The sequence below is a fragment of the Mytilus galloprovincialis genome, chromosome 7, assembly GCF_965363235.1.
Source record: "Mytilus galloprovincialis chromosome 7, xbMytGall1.hap1.1, whole genome shotgun sequence".
Taxonomy (NCBI): Eukaryota; Metazoa; Mollusca; class Bivalvia; order Mytilida; family Mytilidae; genus Mytilus; species Mytilus galloprovincialis.
Window position 1 is genome coordinate 4,848,006 of NC_134844.1, and position 23,579 is coordinate 4,871,584.

At 32.4% G+C, this 23,579-nt stretch overlaps 1 protein-coding gene across 3 annotated transcripts in view; it reads right to left on the reverse strand.

Moving 5' to 3' along the window:
• LOC143082166 (uncharacterized) overlaps positions 1 to 23,296 on the reverse strand; it is a 39,904-nt gene extending 16,608 nt beyond the window's left edge. The window contains exons 1-2 of one of the 3 annotated variants that reach the window (XM_076257725.1): positions 23,144 to 23,296; positions 7,744 to 7,789 (exon numbers count right to left, since the gene is read on the reverse strand). In XM_076257725.1, coding sequence (XP_076113840.1) covers positions 7,744 to 7,789; positions 23,144 to 23,154 — 57 coding nt within the window. In that variant the 5' untranslated portion in view covers positions 23,155 to 23,296. Of the gene's footprint in view, positions 1 to 7,743; positions 7,790 to 20,490; positions 20,615 to 23,143 lie in introns of those variants that run through there. The other 2 variants (XM_076257724.1, XM_076257726.1) reach the window with 2 other exon arrangements.
• Between the last annotated feature and the right edge of the window lie 283 nt (positions 23,297 to 23,579).

A 23,579-nucleotide genomic window follows, 5' to 3' on the forward strand; every position in this document is an offset into this window, starting at 1 on the left:
GCTTGTAAGTTAGAACTATATGTTATAGAATGCCAAATTCAAATGGAATTTGGTCGATTGAAAATACATGTCTGTTTGGTTTTCTAAATGTGAAATGTAATGATTAAGATACCAATGGAGAATAACAATCTGATGTTGGATAAACAAGACAACACGTCGACCAAACCCAAGGGAAAACAGTAAGGCGAAACATCCGAAAAGATCGAGTCTGAGGACTCTAGTAATATGTGAGATTTAAAAACGCCAGTTTGACCTGACAATGTTTTTATTGTTTAGGCCAGAATCTCTTCTAGTGTCATCATGGTCATGTCTTATCCTTTTTGTTATTTTGAAGTGTTGAATGATGACATCTCTCTATATTTTTAGCATGCATCGAATCATACTACACCTACATGTAAAAGCGGGATAACTTAAAATCGAGTAACAATTTGGGACTGGACTTTTTTTTTAATAGCCTTTTTCTATTCATATACAATTTGCCAATTTTGAGACAAAAGAATACCTTTATTTCTACAAAACTTCTATAACAGACTCATAATTTGATAATGTTGTACCTATTAACTATTTAATATAAAAAAAAAATTGAATATCAGTGAAGCTGATTATCTTTTCATAATTGAGATATTGTGGATTAACTATATATTTATATATTCATATTGTGTTGTAAACTGATGCCCTTTGTGGGTTCTTGATTAGATTAATAAAATTCTAATCTTCTTATCTTATCTTCTTATAGAAGTATACATTTTTGGGGTAAATCCTCCTACCAAATACAGCCTACTTTTTTCAATGTGAATTCCTGATTAAAGTCAAATATCATCCCCTCCCTCCCTACCCCAGGATGGAGATCAATACTGTGTATTCCTCAGCTGGCATTGGCCCCGAATAAAGCTTGTGCGCTATTTAACGTGAAACAGTATGTATACATTATTTAGTCAGCGATAGAAAAAGACGCGAATAAAAAAAGAGTATTTTAAGTTAATAACAGGATGATTCTAAATTAGCAAATGATTGTTTTTCTATAATATTGCACTACATTCATCTCCAATATCATTAACCTTTAAAGATAAATAAAGGTTCTTGTTGTATAAATGTCGTCTTTTCCGACTCTATTGGTTACAATCTACTGAATGTTATTAATAATTTTGAGGTGTATCTACACAGTTAAAAATAATCTCAACTAATGTGGGAAAATTTTATATATTTATAGAAAATACAAAGCATATTTTATGCAAATTGCTTCCTTCTTCCGGATTATTTCAATCCAGGAAGGTATTTACAGAGGTATTTCTAACTAGTGAAAAAAACAACCAAGGTGAATAGACCGTCCCAGGTTTCGACTTGCAAACTATAGTAAGGAAGAGCACATGTAGGGTTGAAGGGTTTTCTAACTATGTGAGCATGCTGCATATTATTTTACACCTTATGGTGTGATTTACTTTCGTGATACTGCTTTGGTACTGCTGCAATAAGAAATAAAGGTCTTTAAATTATCAATACAAATAACTAGGTCTTTGGCAACCTTATAGGGATAATGGATTAGGCGAGTCTTTGGCAACCTTATAGGGATAATGGATTAGGCGAGTCTTTGACAACCTTATAGGGATAATGGATTAGGCGAGTCTTTGGCAACCTTATAGGGATAATGGATTAGGCGAGTGTTTGGCAACCTTATAGGGATAATGGATTAGGCGAGTCTGACAACCTTATAGGGATAATGGATTAGGCGAGTCTTTGACAACCTTATAGGGATAATGGATTAGGCGAGTCTTTGGAAACCTTATAGGGATAATGGATTAGGCGAGTCTTTGGCACCTTATAGGGATAATGGATTAGGCGAGTCTTTGGAAACCTTATAGGGATAATGGATTAGGCGAGTCTTTGGCAACCTTATAGGGATAATGGATTAGGCGAGTCTTTGGCAACCTTATAGGGATAAAGGATTAGGCGAGTCTTTGACAACCTTATAGGGATAATGGATTAGGCGAGTCTTTGGCAACCTTATAGGGATAATGGATTAGGCGAGTCTTTGGAAACCTTATAGGGACTAGTTGGGTCTTCGACATCCTTCTTTTTGGGAATCGACGGGTCTTTGAAACACTTATTATACGGACTCACCGGGTCATTGAAATACTTCTTATACGGACTCGGTGGGTCTTTGACAACTCTTTTTATAGGGACTCGGTGGGTCTTTGACAACCTTCTTATATCGTTCCCATTTCGATCGAATGTTGCTGTGTGTTTATCTATCCCGAACAGGTAACCGGACGCCACCTTGGTATGGGTTTATAAGTCCGACAGTGACACTACTACAATACCTCAGTCTACCCTTGGTATGGGTTAATATCAGACGGTGACAATACTCTGTTGATATTGGTCTACCCTTGAGATGAATGCAATACAATAGCATATCTCATATAATCAAATAATAATTAAACCTTTTAGAAAGTGAAATGTGTCCTGTAATAACGTAATCAAAGTTTAAACCTACATTAAAAATTTATGAAAACTTAAAAATTGACTCTAAAGGGCAATAATAATTATTTAACGTTTATAGGAATGGATTTCAAGATATCAGAGATTATAGTTATATGACTAAAATACGAATATCTCTTGATAGTTTATTAAAGCTAGTGTTGTTCTTGATAGTTATTTTTGTATCAAAATATAGTCTTCTAAACTGAGTTCATATTTTGTTCCAAGTCAATATCATGGTTGTTAAAAGAAAATCTATTTTCCCTCCCATTTCAACCTTTTCCATTTGATAAAACTGAAAAGAATTGTTACTAGACTGATTTCATTTGACATGCGGCCACATTTTTACCACTTGTTGAAATTGTATTCAGACTACACTGTAACATTATTGCTTAAATATTTTACACTTGTGTTACATGTTTAGATCCAAACGTGTTTAGGATTGTGTTTAATGTCTAAATACATTTCTCAGTAAGCACATACAATCTAAATATGACTTAAAATTAAACACTTTTAATGTGTTTTAAAAAGAAAGGGTTTAGAAATTAGACACATATTTCTAAGCTAAACAGGATTTTAAACACAATTCTAAACACATTGTACTGAGACACGTAAGAAGCCTCTGGCCTTTGTTAGTCTAATATAAATTTAAGTTTTAGTCTCTTGTGTATAATTCGGAGTTTAGTATGACGTCTATTATCACTGAACTAGTTTACATATTTGTTTAGGGGCCAGCTGAAGGACTCCTCTGGGTGTGGGAGTTTCTCGCTGCATTGAGGACCCATTGATGGCCTCAGGCTGTTGTCTTCTCTACAGTCGGGGTTTTGTCTCTTTGACACATTCCCCATTTACATTCTCAATTTTATGTAAATAAAAAGTGCACAAAAGATGTGCTTAGAAATGTGTTTAGAATCTAAACACCATTTTTACTGTGTATGGAACAGCACAATACATATTTGCCTACAGCACTGCAATACATCTCTCAAGTGAAAAGTCTGAACACAGTTAGAGGGTCCTTCTGATTACTGTATAGTTTTACTTATGTTAAACATTTGCCTTGATTTTCAACGTACATCTCTTTTCGATTCCAATCTATTTCTTGACCCAACATCAACATTTAACAAAACTTTGATTGCACTTTTTATTTATAAAAACTGATTTCAACGTAAATTCGTCGAAGAAGAAATTAAGTTTTTATAAGTAATATATTAAGTAAGTGATTCAGCCACCTAAAATTGATTTATTTTGTAGGATCTGAGCAAAATTCCATATTTATTATGCCATGCGATATCCTTTTCGGACGGTTGTGTAATGAAATATGTAAAGTGTGCGTGTCTACATGCATGTTTAGTTGCGTTATCAATGCTATCTAACACAGAAAATTCAAAACAGTTGTGGCATATGTTTTACGGTAAAATATATGCACTGCGCATTAACATATAGACCAGCAATATGAATGTTTGATTTTGATTCGATCTTCGTATTATAACAATAGAAACCTTTATAATCTCTTTAGTGCCTTTTTACATTTGATGTTGGTTTTGGGGCAGTTTGATTAAAAACCAGTCCCACTTTCCACTTGCGTTTGTAGGCAAGCGGATAGTGGGGGCTGATTTTAATTAGACTGGTTTGGGGGCTAAAGATACATATATACAGTTATCACTATCAATGGCAATGATAGTATACATAATTTCAATTTTGATTACTTATTTGTTTAACGAAGTACAATTAAATAATATATTATTGCGAAAAACTGTAATCTTAAGACTTGACAAGTAAACTTGAAGGAAATTAAAAAAATCCTGTTTGTTTTTTTATTAATGTCTAGTGGCATATATATCATGCATGTACAGAACGAGAACAATAAACAATAACAACAATACTCGTACTTAGTTTCTGCAACAGGGCGTCGGGCGTGATAATGCGGTGGGATTTTGGAATACTCACTGGAAAATGAGGGTCACGGAACCCTCAAATAGATGTTGCAAGTGTTCTTAATGTTCAGATAGCGGATTTAACCTTCCCATTCTAACCAGAGTTGTCTACAAGTTTATACATCCCGCACAGAAATCCTCACGTGGCAAGGGTTTTAATGCAAAATTGGGGAATAACAAGGGATGACCATATGCCTTATTGTCTTAAACTTGATCAACCTTTGATGTGAATGAAAAATAAAAAGGGCTAAAAATGACAAACAAACAGCAACCTCAAAATTCTAAAATGACATTTATTGAAACACACGACCTTCAACATGACTTGGGTCAAACGCTGAATGCTTCTAAATTTGATGACAAGTAACAATCATATGTTCAAATTAAAAAATGTACTGAAACTTCCATATGAAATAATCTAAATGACTGCACTTAAATAGGCATGATGAAAGAATTTTTTAGCAACTTGCAAATATCCCTTAAATCCAAGTCACATTGATTTTGATAAAATGTTGAATAGTTCTCTAGGTTATCTTTCATCTGTAACAGAGATGCGCAGCTGTGTTATGATCTCCCTTTGCTAAACACAGAATGACGCAAAATGAACTATTTCACTGTCAGAGAAAGGAATAACAAAGTGTATATTTAGATAAATTATATGGTAATGATTTGCTAGACGTTTTATCCAACTTAATGGATATTTAAGAGAAGATTTTGCCATTCTCATGGAAGAATTATACCTTCTGAATTGGAATTGTGAAAAGTATAGACTTATTAAAAAAAAACTGTCGTACTGAAGCCGAAAAAGACCACTTGGATTGATCAATAATCTACGGAAGCGTATTAGGGACATAGAAAAAATAGAAGTAGTAGTGAACTTTTTTTTCAAAGTCGAAATTCTGACATTTCAAATCTTAAAATTTCGACTTTAACTCGAAATTTTAACTTTTCTTATCTTGAAATTTTGACTTTCTAAAATCTTGAAATTTTGACTTTTTTAGAATTCGAAATTTTGCCTTTATAAAAAGTCGAAATTTCGACTTTAAACTAAAAATTTCGACTTTTTCAAAACAGGAAATTTCGGTTTTTTCTAAACTCGAAATTTCGACTTCTTTTAAACTCAAATTTTTACTTGTTTTTAAACTCAAAATTTCGACTTGTTTTAAACTCAAAATTTCGACTTGTTTTAAACTCAATATTTCGACTTTTCCTAAGTATTTATACGTTTGCGATTACCACATTCACAGTCATTTATATCAGCAAGCGTTGAGCCATATACATCATAAACTTAATAAGCACATTTTAATAAACTAAACCATTTTAAAGAGGTTATTTTAGATAGAAAATCTTGTTCTTGCCGAAGAATAAACAAAATATGTTCCCCGTTCAAATACATATTTCAAGTCTGGACTTCAGATATGTGTATCAAGACAACCCCGTTATTCCGATACACCCATGCCCTTACGACATACTTTTATTCAACAGTCTAATATATAAAGATAAGAGTTAATAGTTGTGTCATAAGAATGTCAACTTGTAGAGTTTAATCAATATTCCAGAAAAAAGAACCATTTATTTATTTCAAAATTCCAAAACTAGAAAACCGAGCAGCTCATTTGTCGTCCTGAATATGCATGGCATTTTTGGCTACTTGATTTACCATTGTTTAAACAAGGCAAAGTCAGTGACTTGCTATTGGGAAACCAAACAGGCCTTTGAAACTGCGATGCTAAATGTTCTCAAATATGACGATTCTATGACAGTGCCGTGGGAACTAAAACATGGAACAAAACCTATTTCAAAATATAAATTGCCAAAATGTGTTGATGACGCTTTAATAATTTGCGTCCATGTCTACTCCTTCTAAAATTGTAATAACTGTGAATACTAACATCAAAGTTTTAAAAGAGATCAAAGTCGAAATTTCGATTGTAAAAAAAAATCGAAATTTTGAGCTTACAAAAAGTCGAAATTTTGAGTTTACAAAAAGTCGAATTTTTTGAGTTTAGAATAAGTTGAAATTTCGAGCTTAAAATAAGTCGAAATTTCGAGTTTTAAAAAAGTCGAAATTTTGAGTTTACAAAAAGTCGAAATTTTGAATTTAAAAAAGGTTGAAATTTCGAGTTTAAAATAAGTCGAAATTTTGAGTTTTGTAAAAGTCGAAATTTTGAGTTTAAAAAAGTCGAAATTTCGAGTTTAAAGAGAAAATTTCTACTTTTTATAAGTCGAAATTTCGAGTTTCAAAAAAGTCAATATTTCAACTTTTCAAAAAGTCGAAATTTCAAGATTTTTGAAAGTCAAAATTTCAAGTTTATGTCAAAATTTCGGGATTTGAAATGTCAAAATTTTAAGTTAAAGTCAAAATTTCGAGATTTGAAAAGTCAAAATTTCGACTTTTAAAACAAAAGTTCACTGCCAATTTTATTTTTTCTATGTCCCTAATACGCTTCCGTATTAATCTGCCATATTAAAGATAAAATAAATCTTTAATCCGCCTTACAAATATTACTACATGGATTACTAATCCGACCAATGAATTTACTTTACTTAACCAAATCTATGCTTTGGTTACACTGTTCACATGTAAACTGATTTCACATAAGAATTGAATGCTTGTTTTTGTAACTTTATTGGAGTGTAAAAGCGTTGACCGAATCACATTTTGTATGAAGCGCGGAAGCTCTTCATTCTAAAAATGTACGATAAAGATAAAAAAAATCTTTAATCCGCCTTACAATTATTACTACATGGATCACTAATCCAATCAATGAATTTTGCTTTACTTAACCAAATCTATGTTTTGGTTACACTGTTCACATGTAAACTGATTCCACTTAAGAATTGAATGCCTCTTTTTGTAACTTTATTGGAGTGTAAAAGCGTTGACCGAATCACATTTTGTATGAAGCGCGGAAGCTCTTCATTCTAAAAACGCGCGCACGGTCAACGCTTTTACAACCCTATGAAGTTACAAAAAGAAGCATTCAGTACTTATAATTACATTTTTTAGCTATGATCATGAAACATACATCTAATGTAATTATTGTTCACATGTAAATTATGTGGAATAGTTTGTTAAAATATCTGAACATCTGTATTTGGTCTCATTTGCCAGAGCTCAGTCACAGCAGAACAAAACATTAATCGGCAAGAGGGAACGGTGACGCATAGCCACCCGACCCTCCTGTTACACATCTAAGAACATTCTCATAAAATAATGATAGTTCTCATAGTTTGTGGATAAATTTTTCTATTGAAATAATATGGCAAAGCTGGGCTAACTTCTTTTATGTATTTATATCTATAATATATATAATTTACACTATTGACTACTTACAGAAGGGAAGACTGTTGAAGCCATAATCCCATTGAAGAGATCTGACCTGAAAAAGACATTAGAAACACATTGAAATTAAGGACATAAAAGACATTACAAAACACATTGTAATTGAGGACATAAACAGACATTAGAAAACACATTGACGTTGATGACATAGAAAGACATTACAAAACACATAGTAATTGAGGACATAAACAGACATTAAAAAACATATTGAAATTAGGTACATTAGAAAACCCATTGTAATTAAGGACATACAAAACATCAGAAATAATCTAAAACATATTGTTATTTAATAATGACATAACAAGACAAATATATATACATCATTTTATTCTTGTATCACCTATAAAGTTGAACAAAGGTATACAGAAAAAAAAACCATATTAATTTACATTACATTAATAAAATCAACGGTACCAATTTTGTTGCACCAGATGCGCATTTCGACAAGACATGTCTCTTCAGTGATGCTCGTGGCCAAAATATTTGAAATCCAAAGCTTATATAAAACATGAAGAGCTATAATCCAAAAGGTCCAAAAAGTATAGCCAAATTCGTGAAAGGAATCAGAGCTTTGCATGAGGGAGATACATTCCTTAATTTATAATAATTTCTAATATTTTGTAACAGCAAATTTTAATAACACAAAAAATCCGTATTTTCATGCCAGTACCGAAGTACTGGCTACTGGGCTGGTGATACCCTCGGGGACTAATAGTCCACCAGCAGAGGCATCGACCCAGTGGTAGTAATAAAATCAACGGTACCAATTTTGTTGCACCAGATGCGCATTTCGACAAGACATGTCTCTTCAGTGATGCTCGTGGCCAAAATATTTGAAATCCAAAGCTTATATAAAACATGAAGAGCTATAATCCAAAAGGTCCAAAAAGTATAGCCAAATTCGTGAAAGGAATCAGAGCTTTGCATGAGGGAGATACATTCCTTAATTTATAATAATTTCTAATATTTTGTAACAGCAAATTTTAATAACACAAAAAAATCCGTATTTTCATGCCAGTACCGAAGTACTGGCTACTGGGCTGGTGATACCCTCGGGGACTAATAGTCCACCAGCAGAGGCATCGACCCAGTGGTAGTAATAAAATCAACGGTACCAATTTTGTTGCACCAGATGCGCATTTCGACAAGACATGTCTCTTCAGTGATGCTCGTGGCCAAAATTAAGTTGTACATTTGTTGAGAAAGTATACATATGATTTATATAACAACGGTAGGATCAGGAGCAGTATAGCCGACAGGTTAACAGCAGAGAGAATCAGGTTTGTCATTTATAATTCCAATAAATAATTGACACAATCATAAGATCAGAAACTACACGTATCATTAGCTTATTTAAGACCGTACTTTGACCTATAATGGTTTACTTTTACAAATTGTGACTTGGATGGAGAGTTGTCTCGATCATTTGCACTTATATCCATAATGGAAATATCATATTCGTCTAAGACCCTAAAAAAAACTTTATTTACCGTGATCAGGTACCATTGACATCAATACCAAAATATTGCATGAAGATAATAAAGACGTTGCGCACTATATTGGTGTCTGGGTTGTTCAAATTCTTTGTCAAGTTCTTTTTCTACATAATCAATATTTATGCTCTACATAGTATACATCTTTGCTAGCCAAGGGTTACGATCTACTCCCGTTCTCTTCACAGAACGGGAGTGGATCGTGACCCTTAACTAGCGAAGATGCATAGTATAAGAAAAAAGTAAAATCACTCCGAGGAAAATCTAAAACGAAAAGTCCCTAATCAAATGGCAAAATCAAAAGCTCAAACAGATCACACGAATGGATAAAAACTGTCATATTCCTGACTTGGTACAGGCATGTTCTTATGTAGAAATGATGATTTGAACCGGGTTTTATAGCTAGCTAAACCTCTCACTTATATGGCAGTCGCATCAAATTCTATTATATTGGCAACGATGCGATAACAAAACAATCTGACATGAAAAAATGTAAAAAATACAGCAGTCAACATTGTTCTATAATCCTAATCACTAAAAAAAAACCTACAACCATGTATTAAACAAAGAAGCACAAAATGACATACAGACCATGCATATTAGAAATGATATAAGTAGGATGCAGTTTTGCAACAGTATTATACACCACTAGGTAAATGGCGTCATATGTATTTTTATTTGTATCCATCTGATAAGTTGAGACTTTTTTTAGTTTGTTCTTATGTTGAAATGATAATGCTCAATTGTACATGTCTTTTCTTGCAGATTTTTGCAGAATATTCATCTCATGAAATTGTCTGATATATCACTGGTGTTAAACTGATCATTGCGGAGCCCAAAATAGGTGAAATAGTCTTTTTTTATAATTTCTCCGTGTACATGCATTGTTTCAAAGAAATATCTTAGCGACATATTGCGAAACAAAAATTTACGCGAGAACAAAATAAGGCGGAAGTAAAAAATAATTATAACAAATACAATTCGTCTTTCCACAGAAAAGCGAAAAGACCTTATAAATAAATTGTGTAAAATGCATAAAAAACGAAACAATTATGATTCAAAACAAATATCCCCATACAGTTCAAATAGCTGATTACTTTGAAATAGTGAAATCCCCTCTTTTCAAACAAATGTATACCCTGATAAGAAATAATATAACATACCATCTTATTCATTAATCAAATACTTTATCATTTTATACGCAATATTTTATCATAAGCAAACAAAGATTTGATATATAAGTCTTGTTCTTCATATGATCAATATCGGGCTGGTGTACACTGTTCCGACGGTTATAAATCTATAACACAAATACAATATAAATCTTCATAACCTAACTACAAAATCTACCTGGATATCTACCTGGACCTAACTACAAAATCTACCTGGGTATCTACCTGGATATCTACCTGGGTATCTACCTGAGTGGTGCATTGTTTCACTTAATGGGTTTGTCTTACCCTTGAACATAATTATGATTCTGAACATTGTTTTACAATTTTTTTACAAGTACTGTTATCTTTTGTTGTTTTGTCCTCCTCGTTTTGTAGGTCTCAACAATCTTAGCTTTATAATATTTACTATAATAACAGATATAATTGTTATGCCTTTTTTCCTTTCTAATATGTGTACTCTGCTCTGGCTGTGGTTTAACATCTAAGAATTGAGATGGTTAGAATCATTTCATATTTATATATATATATATATATATATCAACATTATAGTGTCAATTATAAAAATCATTGTAATAAATTACTTAGCTCTTCATGGGCCCTTTAATTAGAATTAAAAAAAATCTTATCTTATTGTATCTTATTTACTTGATTCCATATGAGTTTCACAGATGACAGAAATTAAATGTTAATTCTATCTATTGCCTGATACATTTCTGAAGTTGCTCTACGGAATTTATTTTTATGAAACAGATTTGACTAGATATTTTCATTTATTCTACACTGTTGTCACACACCAATTTAAATCGCAAATACCATTTACCCTTTTACACACAATGACATTTGCAATTTCATATGTGCATTCAATAAACTACAGAAAAGATAACATAAACTATATTATCAACTACTTTTTTATGTGGTCTCAGAAACATCAAGTAAATCTGAGGCGCAAATTATGTTTTATTCCATTCGACAACAAACATTTTTTTATACTATAACCACGTTAACAGTAAATTTTTCATATATATAAAACATATAAATTACTTAACCGTTTTCCTTTTTTCAGAAAAAGCAGTGATTATGAATGAAAATATATATAAACCTACTTGAAACTATTTAGTAACGGTGGTATTTCACACAAAGTATTTGTCGTACTATGTATTTCAATTTTTTTTTTATACCAAATTAGAAATTATCCTATGTCTTTTACTGGCTCTTAGATTCATTACAAAAGATGTTATGCTATGTTGTTGTGAATTTAATAGTAACGATAATAATATGAAACTTCTGACGAATCATGATACTGTATTAATGAAGATGGTACAATTTGTGAAACATTATGGAATTAATATTTTAGATAATAAAACAGACTAACATGTCGGGGCCTTTTATAGCTGACTATGTGGTATGCGCTTTTCTCATTGTTGAAGGCCGTACGGTGCCCTTTAACATTTCTTTGTAATTTTGGTCTCTTGTGGACAGTTGTCTCATTGGCAATCATACCACTTCTTCTTTTTTATAAACTCTCTGTCTCACTCTATATTTACATTGTACATTGCTTCTTCTTGTGGTAATTGCTAACAATTTCCCACAAAGTATGACGACCAATGTATAAGTGTAGGACGGTTTAATTACTATCTATATCAACAAGTTAAGTATTTTGTGCTTGATATCAGTGACACTAAAATGTCTTTTGATATCATTTTATTTACTTTAAGATTTCATTTACATCTTTGTTTCAATGATTTGTTTTACTGGTATACCAGTGACCATTTTATTAAGTTCTTTTTGAACGATCCTTTAACTAATTGAGACTAAAAACAACGGGAGGAATAAGGCTAGAGCGTTCGAAATATTTGTTTGAAAGTCGTAAGGTTCGTTGATACAAATTTCTTGTTTTATGTTATAAAAATGTTACTTTGTAAAGAATCTCTCTGATCTAAAAAAAAAAAAAAAAAAAAAAAAAAAAAAAAAAAAAATCCAATACGCCGAGGATATTATCATCAAAATGCTGAACTTTATGATCGACAACATATTTGTTATTTACATCTTTACGGATAGTTGGTATGCCAATGGAGAATTATTGTGCATCCATACTGTCTGAATTGTGTTTGAAATCATATGAAGCAAATTTCATACTAATTCCTTTTAGAAAGAAGTAAAAAAGCATTCGTCAAAAGTTACGATTTTTAGATATTATCTCATAAATGCTTATATGTTACCGAAAACAAACATACATACTAAAGGAATCTAACTTGCAAAGTACAAATCTAGCTTGAATGGTTTAAGGTGACGAGTTGTAAAGTTTAATCTTTTGCCAAATCAAATAAGTCTTTGTTTTTCGGTAGCTTCACAATTATCCTACCACTTCTCGTAATCTTTGATTTTTTTTTATTTGTAAATTTATATATTTTTATTGTTCTTAACGAAAGGTGCATGATGAATAGTTTCCTCTGAAGTAAAGCAATCCACTGATGATTATCTACCAATTGCTTCCGTTTACTGGCTGAAATTGGTCTCGTTTGTTGTTCTTTTATTTTTTCTTTTTCATATCCTGTTTCCAGAGCCTTTTATAACATACCATACCATACCATAGTAGTTTTCTCATTGTTGAAGGCGTTGACCTCTATATAACATACCATACCATAGTAGTTTGCTCATTGTTGAAGGCCACGCGTTGACCTCTATAGTTTGTTTTATTTTTGTCTTTTGGTTTTTGGTGGATAGTCATCTTCACATCTCATCAAATTATATATTGCTGTGTGACATCAGCAGAATTATATGTAGGTACACACTAATATATGGCAAAAATATATCAAACACAATTTTACAATTGTCGATCGCCCACAGAACTAGACGGACACCGAATTTTATAATAATCTATCGTTAATACACATCACATTTTATGCAAATAATATTTATATATATACATATAAACAATGTTTAAGCTTTCAATACGAATTCAAAAAAAATTACCCTGACAATAAACGAACACGCCGGTCAGGAAAAACCAACAACCAAGTTACCTTAGTCAATATGGAAACCTGTGTCCAAATCATAATGCTCGTAAGATCGTCTCGAGAGGTGAACTTTGGACAATACTGAAAATTAGCTGATGTTTATATAAGCAAAATATCAACAAAATGTGTACTGGTAAACATATTTCTTATAAATAGTACAGCACAAGAAAAAATCAAACAATAATGAACCAACATTAAACCTGAACTTGACCAGTTCGAAGTTGGCGAGAGAGTCGTCTAATAGGGAATGAACCCGCGAAAAATGACCACTCACATGATACTACAATTAATATCACGTGTCCATATACACAAGAAGATGTGGAATGATTACCAATGAGAAAACCGTCAACAACAGACCAAAATGACACAGAAATTAACAACTATAGGTCATCGTATGGCCTTCAAGAATGAGCAAAGCCCATATCGCATAGTCAGCTATAACAGGCCCCGATATCACAATGTAAAACAATTCAAACTAGAAAACGAACGGCCTTATTTATGTAAAAAGAAATGAACGAAAAACAAATATGTAACATAAACAAACGACAACCACCGAATTAAAGGCTCCTGACTTGGGACAGGCACATACATACATAATGTGGCGGGGTTAAATATGTTAGTAGGATCCTAACCCTCCCCTAACCTGGGACAGTGGTATAACAGTAAAACATAAGAACGAACTATAAAAATCAGTTGAAAAAGGCTTAACTCATCAGATGGACAAAAATACAAGTGGACGTGGACAAGTACTTGTACATACATATATTTGAAAGAACCGTTTATACAATAATTTTCCTATATACTTCGAAACGCGGAAATTATAAAGATCTTTAATCGATTACTCAACAATATATCACTAAATTGGCGCTAATAACAAACTGATTGTGATTAAAATTGGATACGTTTAAAATATATATATTAAAGGAGATGTGGTAATATGATTGCCAATGAGACAACTACGCTACTCTCCACTGACACCCATCAGGGTTTTATTTAAAGGAGGACTTGCACCCAGTGACATATATGTATAATGACCCATGGGTCGAAGATTTGTAGACTACACCGTGACAAAAAGGAAAACACATAAAAACTCTTTATCTTTCTGTGCATATCTCCCTCTCCCTCTGTGTATGTGTCTCTCTCTCAATACAAATTTTAAATCGAGATTATATTACAATACCAGAGAATACAAGAGCACTGTTTTAAAATAGTAAATACTTTCAATTAAATATGTTGTTAATCTGTTAAATCATACAGAGCTATATATCTTTATTCTCAATAAACCATATTACATAGGTATAGAGAAGACAAATGAATTATGTACAATATTTACAAGAAGACAGAACAAACAAAATAGTTGCTAATACAATATATGAAGTCCATTTCAGCCAGGACCACATACACCTGTGTTGATAATCTTTATGAATTTACATAGTTTAATCAATTCTGATTTGTTTTTTGAAGACATAATCTGATTGTATTTGACAATATTTGCATTTTTTAAATAATAATTTGACAGACAATGTTTCCTGTTTTCTTCAAAGTATTTACATTCTAATATATAATGCATTTCATCACCAATATCATTTTTATTACATAGAAGACAAATTCTATTGTTTCTAGCTATATTGTTCCATCTACCCTGTTCAATAGGGAGCTTGTGATTTGTGGTCCTAAATCTACACAAATCAATAGACAATTTGTTCCCAAGAATTTCAAAATAACCTTCTTTTCCAAAAAAATCTTTAAAAAGTTTGTAATTTATTGCTTTTGGCGAGTTTTCAAGTAAAGAATGCCAGATTTGTACATACTGATCTTTAAGTCTAAGTTTGATGAATGAAACTAACCACTTACAATTTATAAAAGATTGCGTTTCCCATACATTTGGGATACCACATTCGTTCAGAATAGTCTTTATTCTGTTTAACCATGAAAAATTCACATTGTCATTAATAGACATGTGATAACACAATTTATATAAAATATATGATAGTTTTGTCTCTTTACCAGAGTTTAATTTCCCCCAAAATGAAATCAATCTAGTTTTTATGTCCAAGTCTATAGGATATCTCCCAAGCTCCCCATAAATCATATAAGAGGGTGTAGATGTTTTCAGACTTAATAACAATTTACAAAATTTTAGATGTACCCTTTCAATCATGTCGTTATTGCCAATACCCCATACTTCACAATCGTACAGTAGTATTGGCTTTACCATTTTATCAAATAAATCCAGCTGACTACATATAGAAAGATTATGTAGTCGACCTAGTCTTAACACTTCGCACAGAGCCTTGGTAGCTTTTTCTACATTAAACTGTTTTGTTTTATTAAAATTGCCTGTTCTTGTTAGAACTATTCCTAAGTAGTTAAATTCAAAAAACTATACATGTAAGTCACTGTACACTTTCCGTAGTCACGAGACAATATATTTTGCAAAAAATGTTTAAATATAACTATGAATTGTAAAACTGCCAAACTACCTATAAATATGAATTCACTGACTAAACTCCCTGCTTATCCAGTGACTAATTCACAGGGATACTTGGAAAGTGCAATAAAGATATTATTTTAGAAGAAATACGACCTTCAACAATGAGCAAAAACAATATCTTCTATTTTAACAGAAGAGAAAAAATGAAAATATGGTAATTATTTTTCCATTTATGCTATTCGTTCATTGTCCAGTGGTAACTTTGTCATGTAGAAACTATATATACAGTCCGCCAAAAGTTAAGCACCACCGAAATATAACTGGCAATATTTTTTTAACTATTGCAAAAAAAATATTAATGTTTGGTGTTATGAATTACCTTTAACATACACTAAAAAAATTCATTACGACCAAAAAGATTGCACTCCGATAAAGCAGTCAACCAACCTTTTATCAAAGGTCATATGTGCGTTTATAAATACACTGTTTCTCCAGGTGGTCGTGTAAGTGTTCGTACATTGGTCCGTCGACTTTATAGAGGCAAACGAAGAGCACGTCGTGGTGTATAGAGACCTGTACCTTCAAGCAGGCACTCTACCGTCAGGTTTAAATGGGATAATGAACATCTATGCTTGAACATAAGAACCTGACAAAACACTCATTGGTCAGATGGGAGTCAGTTTCCTTTACTGCCAGAAGACGCCATAATACGAATTTCGCAGGGGAAAAAAACGGCCTATGACCAAAAACAACATTTGCACAAGGACTGCATGCATTGCTGGTTGTGTTCCAGTACGGGGTTGCTTCTTATACCGTTATAAGCTGGGTATGCATATTCTGCAGGGTAACATAAACGGACAGACATACAGAGATTTGGTGCCTTAACATATTGTAGTCCGTCATTTTAGTAATCCCCCACTTGCATCAACATTGTCAAGACACTTGTACCTGAATGACAACGCTATACCACGCAGGGCAAGAATTTTAACCGAGTCCAAAGAGCAACCAGCCATTTACACTAATTTTTGGCCTTCCTTGACTCCATGCATGAACCCTACCAAACATGTCTGAGATGCCATTGTCGGAAATCTCAATCGCAGAGATTCACCTTTACAAAAGTTTGTCGATTTAAAAGTGGCATTTGTTGTTTAATGCAACAGATTTCCTCAACTAAAGTTTTGAAGGCTTGTACCCAGAAAGATAGGTCGTGTTATGAAACTGTACCGGAAATGAGGTTGTTACACATGCTATTGACTCAAATATTGACATTAAATTTGCCAAACATACCAAAGATTATGTGTAGAAAATTTTAATGGTATTGGGTGATTAATTGTTGTAAAAAAATAAAATCACAGTGAAACTTAAATTCCATTTCTTAATTGTGTAATTTACACTATTTCTATGAACGAAAAACCTATATGCATAGAACCTTCATAAGTGACCAAAATTATATTTGTGGTTTGTTTATGGTATACATTAGCAAAATTGCTATATGATTGTTTTCTATTTTTCGAGGAACAATTGATTTTTTAAATTTGAAAAAAAATCGATGCAATAAAAGTAGGTGGTGCTTAACTTTTGACGGACTGTATATTTTAGACGATTACAATAAAAATTCTTCCACACCACAGGTTCTGATAACATTAGATCAACTGTGACGCAGGACAAAACTTTCAGACTATGACTAGTTAAATAAGGTAATATAGACATGGAAATTTAGCCTTGCAACATAGCACCTCATGTCCATCAATGAGTTCTCGAACCAGACGCTTATGTGTAACTAGATCTTAACACTGTGCATCCGTTTGAAAATCCTATACCGACATAATGAAACATCCTTAATTTCATCTTGCATTTTTTTTTTTATATATTTGTTTCAATATTTATTTTTAACTTCTTTTATAGTTTTTTTTTTATACAATATCTTAACAGATTTTTATCGAATCCAATTACAATTAATATCTGCATCTGTTTCGGCGGAGGACATTTTAGCGCATTGGTAGGACATTTTAGAGAAAAATCTAACGTTTTAGCGCCAAAGTAAAGCCCATTTTAGACCAAGATTTTTAACCCATTCGAGCGAAAATGGAAATTATCAATGCCCATTTTAGAGCAATGCTTTAATCCATTTTATGATTAATGATTAATGATCAATATTTTTTTTAAATAGAAGCAAGACAGCACAATTTAAAAAATATCATGTCCATTAAAGTATAACACTAAAATTTTAAAATCAAAAGTCCGTTTTAGCAATTTTATATTTATAAATTTATATTCCAGAGAACGTACGTAATGGGCTCTGGGTATACACCCTGTGTTCATAGTTGAAAATAAATTTCCTTTTGTTTATGAAATTGGCAAATTTGATTAAATTAATTTTATTGTGGTTAATTTTGAATTTGCTTTCAACTGTTGATTTTTTTAACATTTAAAACAGACGATGAAACAAACGATTCATATAATAAAAATTTTATTCGTAAATTATCAAAAGCGGATAAAAGAATAAGCCCTTGACACTATTTGCGAGTATGATGGTCTTGTAAAACTGATAGTCCGTCGGAAGGGGACGATAAATGTCTGATCCGTGTTAAGAGAGAGCAATATCTCTTGCACGTGAAAGTCACCCTTTTAGATTTCGAAAAGAGCAGGCTAAGGCTACAAGGAATCACTCGCACCCTCAAAGTGGAAACGGATTAATATAAGTTGTAATAACTTGTTTCCCAATCCATAAATATGTTTAAACTAAAAGAAAAAGTAGCAGAAAAGACAGTGGTTTAAACTTTTTTTTTTAAATATCCCGTTTCAATCAAAAGAAAGAGAAAATATCTTTGCTCCAAGGGGATACTATTTTTTGTGTTTTAACTGTACTATGTAAAATATGTGCCGCTTTTGCATTTCGGTTCTATACGTAGCAAGTCAAGCAAACCGCTCATATAAATTATGCTGTATGATTGAGCTGCACGAAATGAAAAAAGTACGACTTATTTATACAATGCATGAAAAATAACGTCAAACTAACGTTACCAAAACTAACACCGACACCGTACGCGACGTCCATAAAAATATGGTCGCTAATTTATACATGTAACCAGCATAAGTGGATGACCTTGTCTATTTCCTCATAGAGTGTGTACAAACTAAATGACAGCTAGTGTGAGGGTGGTACTAGTTTACAATTACGTATTCAGTATTTATATAAAATAAAAAGATGTGGTACATGGATGATAATTCATCACACAACTCTCCATCAGAGACCAAATGGTTTAGAAATTAACAACTACATTTAGTTAGGTATTTTTTTTCTTAACAATTCTAAAATGATTTTCTGAAAATACGTTATAACTTTAAATCTCCTTTTATCGATTGGTCTAGGTACAAAACTATAGTGTTTCATATTACAGTGAAACCTGGGTAAACCGAACCCTGATAAAACCGAATTTCAGTTTAAACCGAACAATTTTCAAAGTCCCACAAAATTTCCCTATCAATTACTGTTAATCTAACCTGAGAAAACCGAACCCTGTCAACACCGAATTCCGAACGCTTTTTGAAGGCTCGTTAGTAAATTTGTATGTAAAAATTACCTGTCAAAATCGATCAATACCAATCAAAACAATAAAATATTATTAATTATTTGCATGATTTAATTAAACAAACACAGGATGACAGAGTATTCCCGAAGGTATTTGAGGTTTAATGAACTTGGGAGTTGTTATTACAAACTAATTAGCATGTGTGTGTCCATGTATCAAGTGATTTTTTTGTAAAAAACGTTAAACTGGTCAGCTACCCCCATCGCCGATAATGACAAGAAAGGAACTTTCCCTCAGATCAATTGCACCTTACTCAAATAATTACGGCCACAAAATCGAAACTACCATTCTGTAGCTAAACTGTTTAATTAAATAATAGTTTTAAAGCCTTTCACCGGATTAAAAAGTCGTGCAACACAACAAGGTCAATGCATTTCGATTGCTGGATTCCCTTTAGAGGCCCTATATATTTGATTCGAATGCTCCCGATGACTTCCGTTAGCTATTTAGCAACGATAAAGTCCGAGAATAAACTGGACCCCTGCTGTTGTTTCACTGTTATCGTGTGCCGAAGTATCAATCAGCGGGTGACCAGTTTAGTCGGATAACTCGTGTGTTGAATGACGTTCCCGATTCGACTACGGAATCCTCATTTGACAGTGACTGTGAATCTGAATTGGTCAGTGAATTAACGGATGAGAAAATAATCATAAAAAGCAAAATCGCTCCACGTAGGACATCTCCCAACGACGAGCGTGATTGAAGAAGTGGTGTTTGATTTATAAACAAAAATGTAGCAAAACGTCTATCTTCATCTTCTTTTATTTTTACATTTACATCTAAATCAACCCAAAAATAAACTGTCGTCTGTTGTGTCACCTATTATCCCTTGTCAGTAAATGCCAAAATTATTTTGGTGTCGACTTCCGTTTACCTCTACAATCCGAACACCTGTGAAAACCGAACAAAACGTAAAGTCCCGTGGGTGTTCGGTTTGGACAGGTTTCACTGTACTTATACGACGAATTATCATGAAGTGAACTCGGTCAAGCAGAAAGAGATACAATGTATATGTTTTGTACTTACCTAAAGTGTCCTCTGTCAAACATACTTTAATTAAATATCCTTTCAAATTTAACCCCGTACTTTTAAATGCTAATCAACACTATTAACTTTTTTTCTGTACAAAAAGTTAAATATGATAAAATAAAAAGTTGAATAAATAAAATGTGTGTAGTGAGTTCCCCCGTATTCCTGAGGAAATACATCCTCCAAACTTGACACGAACTTATCCGGTATATTTTGGATACTAACAATAATGTAATAAATTTTATGAACCATTCAAAATTATGAATATAAAAACACGGAAGTTAGATCTATTTTGTTAGTTTAAATTAAACGTGACTATATTTTGTATTCCCGGAATTTTAAGTGAAGATCATTGTCTTGGAATATCTATATATATACTGACATGATCAACCGACCGACGCATGTATCTCAATATTTTGATATCCTGATACAAACTGTTAAAATATTACATTGTCTTTCGACTCTCTTTTGAAGTATATTACTTCCAAAATAAACAACAAACAAAAACAAAAACAAAACAAAAAAAGACAAAAAACATTGAAAAAACCTCATCACATTATTGATGTCGGGTACTAGGAAAATGCATATGCTTCAATTCACAAAATCTACCTCTGGTTACCAGAAAGGATATCTGAAATTGGACGTGCATGTGAGACTGAGCATCAAACGTTTGTTAAACTTCATATTAAGTCAAGAGCGTTTGATTGACATTCTATTGTCAGATACTTAGTAGTACACATACTTTACAGTGTCTTCAAATAAAATTGAGATGACCATGTGTCAAAGATACATCAACCCGACCATAGAACAAACGACAGCAGATGGTCACCAATAGGTCTTCAATGCAGCGAGAAATTCCCGCACCCGGAGCTAGGCGTCCTTCAGCTGTCCCCTAAGCAAATATATATACTTTTTCCATACATCTTAACTGAAAAAATCACTCATATTTATATCAAAAACATCCAACTAGTTAAAAGTGTAAAGACATCTTAACCAGTCTGGTCAAAGCACGACTTTGTGCTACGGCAAAATACAAGGAATGACAGGGATTGGAACCATAACAAAACAAAAATAGAAATACATGAATAGTTGTTATACACTAAATTAAATGGAAATAAAATCAATATTAGTAACCATAACGACAATGTTCACATATCTTACTTTGTTCTTTGTAGTTGATGACCTTACATAATAACTTGATTAAAAGGATCACTTAAGTGTTCGACAGACGAAGTATACATTTATTCAATGGGTCAATGTATTTTGTAATTAGTTAATCTATGGTAATACATATGTACCTAACATATTTAGGTTTATAAATGCTGTTCGGTGCATGTGCAAGGCTCTTTGTTGAAGCCTGTATACTTTAACCTATCATGGTTAACTTTTTACACAATGTGACTTGGATGAAGACTTATCACATTGGCACTCATACCACATCTTCTTACTTCTATTCACTGTGATAACTTAAAAGATTTATCTCAAACAATCTTCTTCAGAATGACTCTCGATATGATAAAATGGCGGTTTTAACGGTTATCATTATGATTTGACTGATCATAACCTTAAATATTGTTTTCAGTTTTATCTATACCAAACATGCATGTCTATTTGATATTGACACCGTTTTTGACATAGTCTAACAACAGGGTAATCGCATGTCTAAACTATGTTCATGCTTTGTCTAGGCACTTGATAGCATTTCTGACAAAGCGAAGCTTGTGTCTGGTCCAAGCACCAAATCGCAAGACGGATTATGCGATGCTTACCCTTGTCGGAGAACAGAATATTTCTCCGTAATATTTTATAGGATTTGGTTATTTCCAATCCCGTTTGGTCTGTTATTTAACAAACAAACAAAAAAAGGATATGGGGTTTCCCTCCCATGACACCAAATCACTTAATGCGCTGTACTCGACTATTAATATAAACTTATTAATTTGAAACTCAATATTTTTTATTTAATCTTAACTCATTATGCTACCCTTTATATTTAACTTAATAACCTCAATTTACTACTTTTAAATTCAGTTTGTTCTGTTTTGATTTTCAGACTAAGGTATATATTGTATATAGCCATTGATAGCTACACTAAACAAATTAACGTCATACTAGCCAAAGGAATGTTTCGCAAGTTAAAGGTAGCAAGATCGGGTTACATTTCTTAAGAAACATAGTCAGCATTTCAAGGAAAATTTAAGTGCATAAGTAGTATCATTTTACAAGAATTGCATGTTTTCTAAAAAGACAAATTCACGTCTCCTGAAAATGAAAGTAGTTCAAAATGCACTATCCATTTAACAATGCTTTTAGAAAATTCTTCAATAAAATTTGGCGTGCTTGATGTCTGGTTTAAAATTATTTTGATGCTGACTGATGTTTTTTCTCTCTCGTGAATTTTGAGGGGGACATGAAAGTAAACATCTATTTCAAGAAAAAAACCGGATCAATCCAACCCTAATATTCTTTTTACCGAAAATAAATGCATCACCCTCCGTAGTTGTTCTTGATAATTCAAAACCGAAAGTAAGGTTGTACCATTTGCACTATTTCTAAGATTTAATTGTGATATGATATATATACATGATTTAGTTGTTTTTCTAATAAGAAGCTATTATACGTTGAGATATAAACAAAACTGTGCACCTACCTGTAAAACATGATGACATCAGCAAAACACTAATTCACTGAAGTTTCCTCCAAAATTTGCAATCCTTTCAGGAATGTTTTCATATTTTTGTTCACAAACACTCGCTCATAAATGTATCAAGGAAAAAGAAAAAAAATACGCTCCTTAAAATATGTCTACATGATATGTTTGACTTTTGAAAAATACTTAAACTTATTTATTATATAACAATAGTTTAATTTTATCTTTCAAGGTTTTTAAATTGTATTTACCCGGAAGTGTAAGACGATATGATATGAATTTTGATAGGTGTACAGGGTAGATATGTGTTTTACTTAACCAATATATAGGTTTCAATACCTGGAAATCTCAACTTTGTTTTTAGTCAGCTGGAGTTGTGCACCTCATCCCCTCCCCCCCCCCCCCCAAAAAAAAACCAACATAGGACTTCTCCCCT